Source organism: Mobula hypostoma, chromosome 19 (genome assembly GCF_963921235.1).
Source record: "Mobula hypostoma chromosome 19, sMobHyp1.1, whole genome shotgun sequence".
Classification (NCBI taxonomy): domain Eukaryota; kingdom Metazoa; phylum Chordata; class Chondrichthyes; order Myliobatiformes; family Myliobatidae; genus Mobula; species Mobula hypostoma.
Window position 1 is genome coordinate 56199707 of NC_086115.1, and position 15520 is coordinate 56215226.

Genomic DNA, 15520 nt, shown 5'->3' on the forward strand with positions numbered 1-15520 from the left:
AGTGCATGCAAGCCAACCACTATGGTGGATGCATTACAAACACGAGGAAGTCTGCAGAGCTGGAAATCCAAGCAACAAACACAAAATGCTGGAGGAACTCTCACATCTCAAGCATGTGTGGGTATACGATTACTATAAATTACCCCTTGCAAAAGTCATGTAGGAGAGAATAATTTGCAAGAGTATAAGGAAATGGTAGGTGGGTCAGGGGATTAGAACAGATGGGATCACTTGGCTGAGAGCTGGACGTGAGCCTGATAGCCTGAATGGAATCCTTCAGCATCAACTTAAACAATCAAAGCATCAAGTGCATGCTGTTCACCTCAGTGTTGTACTGAGCCCACCAGTGATGAGGTGGAACATTGGAGTCTAGGAATTAGCATGTGAAACTTGGAAAGAAATTTCCGCATGTCAACATTGACCACTTGATCCTATCAAATGACTGTTACAAAGGAAATTGCTAGGTCAAAGATGTTTTGAAGTGAGTTCAACAACTGCGCAAGAGGCGTCAATACGTAACGTCAATGAAGAGAGGCAAGGTAGGATTCCATTGCCAAATATAGAATGTAGAGGACCCAGCAAATGAATCAATAGGAGCCATATGCAGGCACCTTGCAAAAGAGCAAGATACAGAGTAACACTATTCTATCCACATGTACAATAGCTTCAATTTTTCATTTCATTTCTGATTTGGTTTATGAGTGCCCTATGGTTATTCTTTAGTGAAATCAGGCATTTTGAGTTATTGATTAACAAAGACATTGGACTAACTCATCAACTTATTGAAGTTGTCTGTAATAATAGGGGCATATTCAGAGTTACCAATTACAAGATTCCCGTGCAATCTGCCAAGAAATGTGTTTAGGAACAAAAATTATCCTCGTCACACAATGTTTCGCCGGTACTCTGTTACCAAGGCAGTTAACTATATGGTTCCATCCAGAAGCAATTGACAAAATTGCTGTGCTTTTATTAACCTGAGCTTTATTCCATTAGTCAGTCACATTGGACCATAAAACTATAAGACAGAGGAGCACTAATAGGCTATTTGGCCCATCAAGTTTACTCCATCATGGCAGATTTAATATTCCTCTCAGCACCATTCTCCTGCCTGCTCACCATGACCTTTGATGCCTTACTAATCAAGAATTATCAACCTCTGCCCTAAATGTACCCAATGGCTTAACCTCCACAGCCAATGAATTCCACAGATTCATCATCCTCTGGCTAAAGGGATTCCTCCTCACCTCTGCTCTAAGGAGTAGTCCTTCTATTCTGAGGCTGTGCCCTCTTGTCCTAGACTCCTCCCCTACAGGAAACATCCTCTCCATGTCAACTCTAACCAGGCTTTTCAACATTCAATGGTGATCAATGAGATCTCTCCACCAAACCCCCATACTTAATGTACTATTTTATTACCAGAGCTTAGAACATTTTGTTTTAACTGATAGAAAACATGGAAGTACTACCAATAGCCTCCGGAAAAGGTAATTTTTCAAAGTACATTAATTATCAAAGTATATATATGTTATACAACCTTGAGATTTTTCTCCTTACAGGCAACCACAAAACAAGAAACCTGAAAGAACCCATTAAAAAAAAGATTAGCAAACACGCAATGCACAGGGAGAGGAAAAAAAACATAAATCGTGCAAACAATAAAAGCAAGCAACAGCATTCAGAATGAAATTGAGTCCATAGGTACCTCACTCGCTCCAATAAATTTTGTCAACGATAAATATTTAGAATGCAGAATTTAAATGTTGCCTGCAGGATGGTGCACATAGCTTTTAAGATGCACATGAGGACAGATGATCAATATACTTTGTTAGTGGATGCACTGTTCAAAACTGGAAGAGTAAAAACGTGGAAATGGAGCAAGAAACGGCGGTGTGTGTGATTACTTAAAGATGTTCAATTTGAAGAATTTCACTCAAGGGGCTGGATACCTAGTTGCAATCATGTGAACAATCCCCTGTATTTAACCAAGCATCTAATAGCCTTGGTAATTGAAGAACAACCAGGCATTATGTTTTGAGAGATCTCTTCTGGTCCTGAATCCTCATTTCATGGCAGAATACAAGATTCACTTCAACTCAGAACTGGGAATCAGAATCAGGCTTAATATTACTGGCATATGTCATGAAATTTGTGGTTTTGCAGCAGTAGTACATTACAATACATAATAATAAAAAAACCATAAATTACATTACTTATAAAGAAATAAATTAAGTAGTGCAAAGAGGAAAAAATTGTGAAGTTGTGTTTATGGGTTTATTGTCCATTCAGAAATCTGATGGCGGAGGAGGAAGAAGCTGTTCCTGAAAAAGTCATTGTGTGTCTTCAGGCTCCTGTACCTCCTCCTTGATGGTAGCAATGAGAAGAGGGCATGTCCTGAGTGATGGGGGTCCTTAATGGTTGATGTTGCCTTTTGAGGCATTGTCTTTTGAAGGTGTCCTCAATGCTGGGGAGGCTAGTGCCCATAATGGAGTTGACTGCATTTACAACTTCCTACGGCTTTTTCCCCATCCATCCATCATCAACCAGGATCCATCATCAAAGATTCCCACCATCCAGGTCATTCTCTCTTCTCACTGCTGCCATCAGGTAGAAGGTACAAGTGTCTCAGGACTCGCATCAAAAGGTTCTGGAACAATCACTACCCCTCAGCGATCAGGCTCTTGAACAAAAGAGGATAACTACACTCATTCTATTTCTGGAGATCCCACAACTGATGTTCTCGCTTTAAAGACTCTTCATCTTGTTCTTTCATACTCGCTATTTATTACTATTTAATTATACTTGCACAGTTTGTAGTTCGTCGATCCTGTTTACATTTACTGTTCTATAGATTTGCTAAGAATGCCCGCAAGAAAGAGAATCTCAGGGTTGTATGTGGTGACATGTACGTACTCTAATAATACGTTTTACTTTGAACTTCTCCTGTGCAGTGACCCCTCCATACCAGACGGTGATGCAGCCAGGTATATGGTTGCAGAGTGCTCTCCACAGTACATCTGTAAAGGTTTCTGAGTGTCTACGCTGACACACCGAATCTCCTCAGACTCGTGATGAAATATAGCTGCTGTCATGCCTTCTTTGTAATCGCATCAACATGTTGGGCACGGGATAAATCTTCAGAGATGTTGACACCCAGGAAACTGGAGATGGCTCACCCCACTGACCCCTCATTGAGGATTGCTGTGTGTTCCCCCAACTTCCACCTCCTGAAGTCAACAACCAATTCCTTGACCTTACTGATGTTTAGTGCGAGGTTGTTGTTGTGACACCATGCAACCAGCTGACATATCTCACTCCTCTATGCCTCTTCATCGCCATCTGGAATTCTGGCAACAATAGTAGTGTTGGAAAGTTTATAGATGATATTTGAGATGTGCCTAGCCAGACCGTCATAGGTGTAGGGAAGGAAGAGCAGTGGGTGAAGCATCCATCCTTGACGTGTGCCAGTGTTGATTGTCACCAAGCAGAAGATGTTATTTCAAGATGTTAAATCAAGCCTCATCATATGTCTACAGACAAACGCATTTAGTCAGCAATGCGTGCTCAATATTTGAATTTTCAAAGTTTAATTCTTAAAACAAAATACAAAGGTGATATATAAAATAAATTGAAAGCATAAGATCTTCATCTGTGCAAAAGAGTTTTAAAAAGTAAACTTATTAAACCAGACTTTGGGACTTCTTTCACGTTGATTTTTAAAGATTCAAGCCTTATTTGCACATTGAAAATTGAGAACTACAAAGTAAATAAATGTAGTGAATGGCAATTATCTTAGAAAGGGTACAGTTCCTGAAGAATGAATCTTGGAGAGGGTTCACTGTCTTATCTTAGAGAGGATTCTCTTCCTGAAAAATGAATTCCATTACCACCAATTTGACTTTTAGATGGGAATATCTTAAAACCACATAAAGCAAATCACTGTATATTGTGAATCCACTTCCTTGATTAGAAATATGGTAAATATAGAAGCAAAAACCCAAGAATGTATCTTTATAAGATAGTTATCATGTTTGTCAAAGCATCAATTACTTTGAAGTGCAGTCCCTGCTATAATTTAACGATACAGCAGTACATTTACCACATGGTCTGCACCAAGGGGGCAGTAGGTTAATTGATTTAAACTCATCTATGAAAGGCAAAGCCACAGCAGGTAACATTTATAAACAGAAGATTAAAAAAGAAAGATCATGCAATAATTAGGCCTAATACATGTAATAAATTGCAATCATACTTCATCCAGTTTATTTTAAATAATACAAACCCTCTCTTAAAAAGTGTATTTTTAAGAATACCATGATATTACAGAATCTATTAATAGATCCAGATGTCAAATAAATTTATAATACCAATCACCTAGAAAATCAATTATACTAATTATCAAAAGCAGAGCATAAAACTTTTATATGAAAGTTAAATCAACTCATTGGTTGAGTTAGATGTTTTATTTATTGTTTAAATACTTCCTTTGGATTAAAAAGAGATAAAGAAAAACGCTTAGCAGAGCAAACAGAAGACTGTTGCCAATTGGGCCTTGAAGATAATGCACTCATATCTAAAGGCTGTGGTGCTGCGGGATAGCTAATTCCTGCCCAACCCTGATTACCTTCTTTAAATACTATTGACCGTGTACTGGAGGTGCTCCCACGGACACAGCCTCAGTTAATTTCGAATGTACTCCAACAACAGAGTGATAGATGGCAAAGACATTTTATTCAAAAAGATTCATACAAGTAACTGACACACATCAACATCAAGGAAACTGTGCACCAATATTGAGCAGACAATTTGAGGGAGAATGTAAGTTAAAACTATATAGGACCCTGGTCAGACCCCACTTGGAGTACTGTGCTCAGTTCTGGTCACCTCACTACAGGAAGGATGTGGAAACTATAGAAAGGGTGCAGACAAGTTTTACAAGGATGTTGCTTGTATTGGGAAGCATGCCTTATGAAAATAGGTTGAGTGAACTCAGCCTTTTCTCCTTGGAGCGACGGAGGATGAGAGGTGACCTGATAGAGGAGTATAAGATGATGAGAGGCATTGATTGTGTGGATAGTCAGAGGCTTTTTCCCAGGGCTGAAATGACTAACATGAGAGGGCACAGTTTTAAGGTGCTTGGAAGTAGGTACAGAGGAGATGTCAGGGATAAGTTTTTTACAAAGAGATTGATGAGCGTGTGGAATGGGCTGCCGGCGACGGTGGTGGAGGCGGATACAATAGGGTCTTTTAAGAGACTTTTGGATAGGTACATGGAGCTTAGAAAAATAGAGAGCTATGGGTAACCCTAGATAATTTCTAAAGTAAGGACACAGCATTGTGGGCCGAAGGGCCTGTATTGTAAGTTTTCTGTGTTTCTATGTTTCTATAAAGGATGAAGAAGATGAGGGGAGAATGAGGAGAGAGGAGGAAGGGGAGAGGAGGGAAGGGAGAGAGAAGAGGAAAGGAGGGGAGGGAAGAGAAGGGAAGAGGAGGGGAGGAGAGAGAAGAGGAGGGGAGAGGATGAGAGGGGAGGGGGTGAAAGGAGGGCAGGGGAGGGGTGAGGAGGGAAGAGGAGGGGAGAGAAGTGGAGGGGAGGGGAGGAAAGGAGGAGAGAGGAGGGAAGGGGAGTGGAGGGAAGGAAGGGAGAGGAGGGAAAGGGATGGAAGAGAAGGCAAGAGGAGAGGAGGAGAGAGAAGAGGGGGGAGAGAAGTGGAGGGGAGGGGAGGAAAGGATGAGAGAGAGGGGAAGGGGAGGTTGGAGGGAAGGGAAGAGGAGGGGAGAGGAGGGAAATGAAGGGGAGTGGAGAAAAGGAAGGGAGAGGAGGGAACAGGAGGGAAGAGAAGGGGACGGGAGAGAGTATGTGCAGATAAGATGGACAGAATTTAAAAAATGAGAAAGAAGAGTTTTTCTGTAAACTTTCATATCAATGTGAATATAAAATAGTACAGGAGAAAATAAGTGTAAAGCATTCTGCATATACTGGAGGGAGTCTCACAACACCTTATGTTGTCAAGAAGCAGGAGAGAGAAGGCGAATTGGTTAGATGGTGGACCAATTGAACAGAAAAGGTTTGGACTGAAATATAATGCTGCTGTCAAATTTGAAGTAGAATTCATCGCTAGTACAATACACATTACATTTGAAGTAATGATTTATAATACCTCCTAGAACTCCTCTAATAAGCACAAAACCAGGTTCTGTTTAGAATTTCTATTGTTGCAGTTTGTTATTTTCTTTCAGATCACATGTAGGTATCTTTTCCTGGTTCCTTAAATACATGTGCAGAAGGGATGATCTGCATTACACACAAATCCAGAGACTTGCTGAAAGTAATGTTTTTTCAGAAGCTGTTTTTAGGACTACTTATTTTTTTCTCTTTTAATGTGAAAGTACTTCTGTTGAGAATATGCAAGTTTGTTCCAGATTCTCTGGGTACAGACACCAAAGAGCCAAGGAATTTGTCTGAGCTGTCTTCCAATATTTAAATGGCATTTAGCAAACTTCCTTGTGCCCTTTTAAAAAAGGCTGAAAGAAATATATTGCAAGTTTTCTTGGTGCCATTTCCAATGCAGCAGTAACAGACCCCTTCGTGTAATGCAGCACCATTTCTGAAATAGTGGGCACGAGGCCTCCAACTTTCCCTCCCTCCCCCCCCCCCACCCCCGGCTCATTGGGAGCACTCTTCCTCGTGCCTGTGACTTCAGGGTAAACCATCCGATATAATATAATCAGCTCCCTTTCAGCTACTGGGTCGAGTCACCAAGGAATGAGTAAAGCAGGGTGCTAGCTGAGCCCTCCTGGGATGGGAAATGGGAAGTGTTGTGGAATCTGCCCAGGCTTCTGAAGAGTATTGCACACAGGACTTTGGCAAAGGGGTGGGTATATGTAAGGACAATAGCACTCCCCTCCCTGGTCCTCTCTCCTCCCTTTTTGCCCAGAACTTTCATATAATTTAATTAATTAAAATTAAATTTAACAGAGGCTCAAATAGCCTCTGACAACCAAGCCCAGCTCCTTGCTTTTATGTGTGGCTTAGCTACTACGCCCGGTGGAACTGTTTCTACTGACAGGAGAAGCAGCAAAGGTGGGTTACTGGTGCCGTAAAACCAGTCGCTTCAAGTAGTTGGGGCTTAGCAGTTCATCCAGGAGAAGGAAAATTCTGACCTCAAACCTCCACTGCCTTGCGACTGTACCCACTCATAGGGAAGGCTTCGGGAGTAGACCCTGAGAGAAAAATCCAGAGCTGGAGTCCCTAAGGCAGTCCTACACTGAGCTCAAAGCAGACTGGCAACTCCTGAGATGCTGCTGGTGCCAAACTGTATGAGTCTCTGCCGTTCCTTTGGATTCATCAGAAGCATGGAGAGGGGGAGTTTGCTACATGGGCAACAGCTTGCTCTCCGTAGGTACTGCCGAGGTGTGTACCTAGGCAGTGAGGATGCAGTATCCACGGTTGACCCTGATGAATGGTGCCTCAAAGTCCCCTCTATGATTCTGGGAAACTTTTTACTCCAACTAAATTCATCTTCCTCGAGTGAGTGCAAATGATTTATTATATCTACAGTTGGCCAGAGAAACAGTAAGCAGCAATGTTGTATGTGGCACATGTCATGGGAAGAAATCGAGAAGCTCCTGAAGACTCTGAGAGTGAGGGTGACCCCAACTTTGTGATTGCCTGTGTTTATTCTCTGCTTACAATGATGTACCCCAGTCTCAGATTATTGGGATAAGAAAGGTCTTGGATTTGGACACACTATTTTCTAAGAGCTCATCTTTGCCTTATCCAAGTGTTTTAAAGTTCTATCATAGAATTAGCAACGAGATCTAAGGTCTTACCTCTGGGGTGAGGTATTTACTAATCATTTCTTGCCCTTTCTCTTCACGTTTTTCATCTGGCATGACTTCGTACTCCGCCTGTGAACAAACAAGAATGGGCATTAAATCAAGGGAAGGAATAACTAGCAGAATCTCACCATTTCACAACGCACGCAAACGGTCCCATTGCCAAAAGTTACATTTTAGAATGTAGTCCATTGATTATTCTCTGGCCCTTCTCTTTTGTAACTTTTTAAAAGTGCTACAGTATTACATATGAGCTGACATTTCATTAGATCAGAAACTACTGTGATCTTCCTAAAGGAGATGCAGTTCTGAATAGAGCATGGAGTGATACAATTAAAGTTAATATTCTCTGTTCCGAAGAGCATCAAAGATGAGTTCAGCACTTTGACTATTTGTAACAAGATAAGGGTCACACAACTGAACTTCTGTTTATTTAGAGGAAGAGTGACAGGATCCAATATATTGAGATGTGAATAACGGATCAGGCGGGAGGTTATTCACCCCAAGCTGCGAGCTTAGAACTGAATAAAGGACTAACTGGATATAAAAATGTTTCCTGTAAAAAGGAAAGAAAACATCACAAGCTTCAACATGACAACACTTTTGCTACCCATAAATCATTACTATCAGCACTAAATCTGACCTCCAGTCCCTCTGAGTACAGTTGTGGTGCATTTCCACTTCATTAAAACTCATACGTCTACCCATGCACTCTACTGATGTCTAATTGACAGCATGGTTTCTACACACCGTTCATTCCATAGGCTGATTGCCTACAGTGGGGGTTCCCAACCTGAGATTCACGGACCCCTTGCTTAATGGTACTGGTCCATGGCTTAAAAATGGTTCGGAACCCCTGGCCTAAAGGATGAAGCAGACAGTCATACAATTTGGTTACTACCATCAAAAACTAATGGACAGCACATGCCATATCTTCTAATTTTACCAAGATGTATTAATCTTTGAGGAATTACCATAATAATCCTTAATAGTCCTGCATTCTACATCATTGAGCTTGCAAAGGACTTACTAAACTTAAAGGCTGTTCTTCATAAATGAAAATCTCAGCAGTGCATTGTAGGTGATTATAGATCAGTTCCAACTCAACACACATCAATATTAGCATCCATCGGAATTTTCTGTTTCCACAATTTTAGATTTAATTTTATTCTCTCCATAAATGGTGAAGTAATTCTTTTCTGTAAAGACTTATATGCTGATCCACAGAGGACATGAGAAGTCATCTATTGTTTTTCCTCAAACTCAATTTCTCTACTTCTAACTTTGATCAGTATCAACAACTACGTCATATAGTTCACTCATTCATTATGTCCCATGGGCGATCATGGTCTATCCATGTCCGTGATTGTTCTTGGCAAATTTTCTACAGGTGTGGTTTGCCATTGTCTTCTTCTGGGCAGTGTCTTTACAAGATGGGTGACCCCAGACATTATCAGTACGAGTCAGAGATTGTCTGCCTGGAGTCAGTGGTCTTCATAACCAGGACTTGTGATACGACCATCCACCATCTGCTCCTGTTGGCTACACGTGACCCTGATTCGGGGGCTAAGCAGGTGCTACACCTTGCCCAAGGGTGACCTGCAGATTAGCAAAGGGAAGGAGCAACTTACACCTCCTTTAGTAGAGGTGTATCTTCACCTTGCCACCCTGGTCATAGAGCATAGAAACAGTGCCTTTGGCGCACTGGTCCATCTGTGTTGTCCAGAGAGCTGATCTCATCTGTCTGGATTTGTCCCTGAGCCCTCTAAACTTCTCCTATTGATGCACAGTACACTTCCAGATAGTTTATAACTGTTGTTCATGTGCCCACCTCAACTACTATTTCTGGCAGCTCATTCCAAATAAGCACCTCACTTTGTGTGAAGAAGCCACGTCTATGTCTCTGTTAAATCTCTCACATCTGATTTTAAACTTATGCCCTCTAGCACCTCCTCCCTGGGGGAAAAAAGACTATGTACGACACGATTCATGACCTTGTTTACCTCTAACAGGTCTCCTCCTCAGACTCCTACGATCCAGGGAATAAAGTCTGAGCCTTTGCGACCTCTTCCCGGGTAAATCAGGTCCCCAAGTCCAGGCAACATCCTGACATTAGGTTAGTAATAGCTTTCCTTTCACAGGGCAGCAAAAACTGTGCAATATTCCAAGTCTGGCCTCACCAATGTTTTATAAAACTGCAACATAACTTCACAACTCCTATATTCACTTCCTGGACTGACAAGGGCCAATGTGCTAAACTACTCTTCTTTAGCACCCAGTCTACTTATGACACTTTCAGTGAAGTACGTACTTGTGATCCTATGTCCCTCTGCTCCATAACACTCCCCAGAGACCCTACCTTTCACCATGGTTCAAACTCCCAAAATGCAATAACCTCGCATTTATCTGAACTGAATTGGAACCTACTTGTAAATCTTCAGCCCACATACCAAACTGATTAAGATACCCTTGCAGTTTTTCATAATCTTCCACACTATGTACGCCACAACCTATTTTAGATTCATACACAAACTCACTACCCACGTGCTTGTACTGTACTGTGCAAAAGCCGAGGCACCCGAGATTTTTTATGTGATTTCAGATGTTATGTCTTCCACAGAGCCCTGACCTGAACATCATCGAGGCTGTCTGGGATTACCTGGACAGGCAGAAGCAAGCGAGACAGCCAAAGTCTGCAGAAGAACCATGGCAAAGTCTCCAAGTGTTAGCAAACAACTTACCAGTCAATTTTCTGATAAAACTGCCTGACAGTGCACCTAAAAGGATTACTGCCATTTAAAAGGCAAAGGCTGGTCAAAGCAAATATTGATTTGCTTTAGTTTTTTACTGTTTACTGCTCCTTATAGTCAATTTTTTGATATTTAAAAACTTTTAATTTCATTATTTTTGAAAACATCATTTTACAGAATTTTTTTTACATGTGTAATAGACTTTTGCACAGTACTGTACATTAACATCCAAATTATTTATATAAATTTCAAAAACAAAGGTCCCAGCACCTACTTGTATGGCACACCACTAGACATAGGCCTCAGGTCTGAGAAACAACCATTGACATTCACCCTCTCCTTCCTGTCACTGAATCAGTTATGAATCTAGTCAGCTAGTCTCTGAATCCCGTGTGATCTCACCTTCCAGATTAACCTGCTATGATGGACCTTGTCAAAGGTCTTGTTGAGGTCCATGTTGATAACATCCACTTCCCTACCCTCTTGGTTATCTCTTTGAAGAGCTCAAAGGGACTTGTCACACAGAAATCCAAAAAGCACAAAGCCATGCTGGCTGTTCCAAATCAGGCCCTGTCTCTCCAAATGTTGGTAAATCTTGTCTGTCAGATTCTCCTCCAGTAACTTATCCACCACCTGTGTTAGACTCAATAGCCTGTAATTTCCTGGCTTGTTTTTGCTATCCTTTTTGGAAGCTCACCCAGCAGAAGGCAATGGCAAACCACTGCTGTAACTTGCCTCGTACGCGGTTCCCCACTACGTCAGAGAGGCGTGGAGGGAAATCATCCGCTAACCGGAGAAACTCCGGATGCGACGTACCTTTCCTTTCCTTATAACCAATTATACCATATTAACCACTTACCAGTCCTTCAGAACTTCACCGGTGGCCAGAGATGAAGCAAAAAATTTCGGCAAAGGCCTCTGTAATATTTTCTGTAACTTCCCACAAGGTCAAAGAATGCGCCAGGTCAGGCCCTGGGAACTTATCTACCTTAATGCACCTTAGTGCCTCCTCTCTGCTCATCTATATGTGGCCCAAGCCAACTCTACTTATTTCCCCCATTTCCTCAGTATCCGTTGCATTCTCCGCAGAAAAACTGAAGAGAAATATTCATTAAAAATCTTACCCATTTTCTTTGGTTCCACACACTGAAGGCAATGTTGATCTTTATGGGGACCTATTATCTCCTTAGCCACCATTTTACTTTCAAATATAATACTGTGCAAAAGTCTTAGGCCTGTATATATAGCAAGGATGCCCAAGACTTTTGCACAGTACTGTTGTAATTTTATGTATGGCTGTGGTAAAGAAAATGCAAATTTCATGACATGTGTGAGTGATGATAAACCTTATTCTGATATGGGTCTCTAGAGTGGGAAGGGGGCAGGGAGGGGGGAATCATGGCTGGGGAAAGGGGAATGGAGAGGGGAGGGAGCAGGAAGCACCAGAGAGACATTCTGTAATGATCAATAAACCAATTGTTTGGGATCAAATGGCCTTACCTGGTGTCTCAGGTCTGGGTGCGTCTCTACCCGAGCCACCCCACTCCCAACGCCCCCGGCACTCCTTCTCTGCCACCTGTCCCACACCCCTCCCACAACGCTCCTCCATCACCATTCCCAACATCCTTTGCTTCCGCCAGATTTACAAACTCACTCTCTGCCCCACGTTGACAAATACAGTACTGTTACAGTACTGTGCAAAAGTCTTAGCCACCCTAGCTGTGTGTGTGTGTGTGTGTGTGTGTGTGTATATATGTGTGTGTGTGTGTGTGTGTATATGTGTGTATGTGTGTGTGTGTGTGTGTGTGTGTGTGTATATATGTGTATGTGTGTGTGTGTATATATGTGTGTGTGTGTGTGTGTGTGTGTGTGCTTAAGACTTTCGCACCATACTATCTACTATTAAATCTCTTGGGATTTTGTCTGCCTGATCGTCCTCATGTCCTCTTTTTCTGTTCCTAAGTTCTCTCTTAAGTGCACTCCTACGCTTCTGGTAGTCATCAAGAGATTTACTAGTTCCAAATTGCTTTTGTGCAGTGCATGTCTCCCTCTCAATATATCTTGTCATCTAGGGTTTTGGCAACCTGCCAGCCTTGTCCTTCACCCTAGCTGGGACACGCAGGCCCTGGACTCTTGACATCACACTTTTAAAAAGGGCTCCCACTTGGCAGACATTCCTCTCGCTACAAACAATCTCAACCAACCATTACAAGATCACTGGCTCTGCCCCAGTTCGGGACCTTGATCTGTGAACCAGTCATATCTACTCCACAATTATTTTAAAACTCATAGAATTATTGTCACTGGACTCAAAGTACTCTCTGACACACGCTTCGACCACTTGCCCTATCTCATTTCTGAAGTGGAGGACTACTGTTGCCCACTCCCTAGTCATTCCCTTTATATTGACAACAGAACCTTTCTCAGACACATTTCCGAAAATCCACTCTGTCTAAGCCTTTTGCACTCTGGTTGCCCTTGCCACAATTAGGGAAGTTAAAATCTCCCACTAATAGCTGCAATCCCTCTGCATATCTGCTCCAGTTCCCACTGACTCTTGGGGGACTTCTATCAGACAGACCATCTCGTTTTTGTTTCTAATTTCTACTAATATGATCCCCCAAGAGTATCCTCCCTAAGAGCTGTTGTAATGTCCTCTTTCACCAGGAAGGCAACATTGCCCCGACAACCAGCTCTTCTGTAATGTCAGTGACATCTTATATTCGTGTAAGTTTATTATTGTTACATGCACCAAGATACAGTGAAAAGCTTGTCTTGAATACTGTTCAAACAGTAACTCTATAGTGCATGGGTGGCGGGGTGGAAATATGTCTCTACCAAAGGAGGTGCAAGGCACTCCTTCCCTCTGCCAGCCTGTAGGTTGCCCTTGGGCAAGGTGTAGCACCTGCTTAGTCCCTGATCAGGGTTACGTGAAGCCATGAGAGTTGGTGGTGGATGGTCGTTTGAGCAGCTGGTGCATATCACAAGTCCTGGTTATGTGACCACTGATGTCAGGCAGACAATCTCTGAAGAGTATTGATAGTGTATTGATAGAGTATTGATAGAATCAAATGCTCAATACTCTATTGATAGAGTATTGATATTGGCTGGGGTCACCCGTCTTGTAAAGACACTGCCCAGAAGAAGGCAATGGTAAAGCACTTCTGTGGAAAAATTTGCCAAGAACAATCACGGTCACCATATCATACGACACGGCACATAACATAACAATGGTGATTGTGGTGCATGGAGGGAGAACAAGGTAAAACAATAACAATGCAGAATAAAGTGCAAGTAAACAATAAAGTGCTAATCATAGTGAGGTCAGGAGTCCATTTTATTGTACAAGAGGCCCATCCAAGAGCTTGATAACAGAGGGATAGAAGCTGTCCTTGAGTCTGGTGGGACATGCTTTCAGGATTTTGTACTTTCTTCCTGTTGGGAGAGGGGAAAATCAGGAATATCTGGTGTGGGTGTGGTCTCTGGTTATGCTGTCTGCTTTACTGAGGCAGCAAGAAGCATTGTATATGTAAACTGGAACAGTGAGCTGCCAGTGCTGCCCTCTCCTCAGCCATGTTTTGGTTTTGTTATGGTTATAACATTCCAGTCCCTAGAGCGAATCCACGCTCTGAATTCATCTAATTGTCTAGAGGCTGGAGTAGGTAGTCGACAGCTAACCCACCACTGCCAGTTCATAGAGGACAATGGACTGTGTACACACCGGATGCCTCATCAATGTCACCCACTTTATACATGGAACATAGAGCAGAGCAGCACAGCAATGGGCCCCTCAACCCCTGACGTCTGTGTCAAACGTGATGTTAAATTACATAAATTCTCTTCTGTCTGCTCATGCCAGCACACTCAAGCATCTATCTAAAAGCCTCTTGAAGACTAATATTATATCTGCTTCCCCGTCAGCCCATTTCATATACCTACCATTTTCGCTGTAAATATTTTGCCTGACACATCTGCCTTAGACTTTCATCTTTATATCTCCACCAGGAGCCCCATATTTAACTTTGCACCTGGGGCCCCATCTGAACTTTGACCTTTATTGCAGCTGTGTTGGCTAAAGGTAGCAGCCACTCACCAAACTTTGCATTCATTCAAGAACATGGAAAACTCTATACTGGTCTAAGATTAATATATAGGGCAAACTTTACATTTACTTGGTGCACCCACTACAAATTTTTCACAAAATAAAGAAGACTGTCATGATTTTCCATGCCATCTGGGCTTTGGAATATACTGCCATCGTTGTTAGTGCAAAACCCCAGAGAACCCTACTTAGTAGAGAGACCATTATCACAAAGACTGCAAGGATTCAATTAGATAGTTCACAACCACATTCCCAGGGAGAATTAGGGATGGGCATATAATTCTGGACTTGTCATTGTGCCCACTTCCCCTGTGAATAAAAATTCTTTACGTTCAGATGTTTATATTTCAATTTACTGTATCACCATCTTTCAGAAGGAATCTTATTTACAATGTGAGAGCTGTCACTCAATAATATTGTGAAGACTGCCAAGACTGAAAAGATAACAAAGATCTTGTTGATAGAGTAGCTGAAAAAAGGAAATCTTATTTTTATTTTTGTACATTTCTAATCTTTAAAACAATTTATTAGGTTATTTATTAAGTTAATGACATTGACAAGATATGAATGAGATAAGCAGGAAGGCAAACTCTAAAAATTTCCAATGATTTGTAACATTGTCCTTGGCATTTTCACTATGTGGTGACAGATATCCCTACCCTGCAAGTAAAAGCAATCATTTATGAAAAAACCCTCAAAAGGAGACTTTAAGTGTATTATTGATGAGCAAGTCGGGATTCAAAACCGATTTACAAGGAAGTAGGTGATAAAAAAAAGTGCTGCAATACATTACATACAACCTTTCGATACAGGAGCAGAATTAGGCCAT

General features: G+C 41.8%; 1 protein-coding gene across 1 annotated transcript in view; it reads right to left on the reverse strand.

Moving 5' to 3' along the window:
- Window positions 1–15520, reverse strand: part of LOC134359061 (G protein-coupled receptor kinase 5-like) — a 336788-nt gene that overhangs the window by 129083 nt on the left and 192185 nt on the right. The window contains exon 4 of the mRNA XM_063071934.1: window positions 7834–7911. Coding sequence (XP_062928004.1) covers window positions 7834–7911 — 78 coding nt within the window. The remainder of the gene's footprint in view (window positions 1–7833; window positions 7912–15520) is intronic.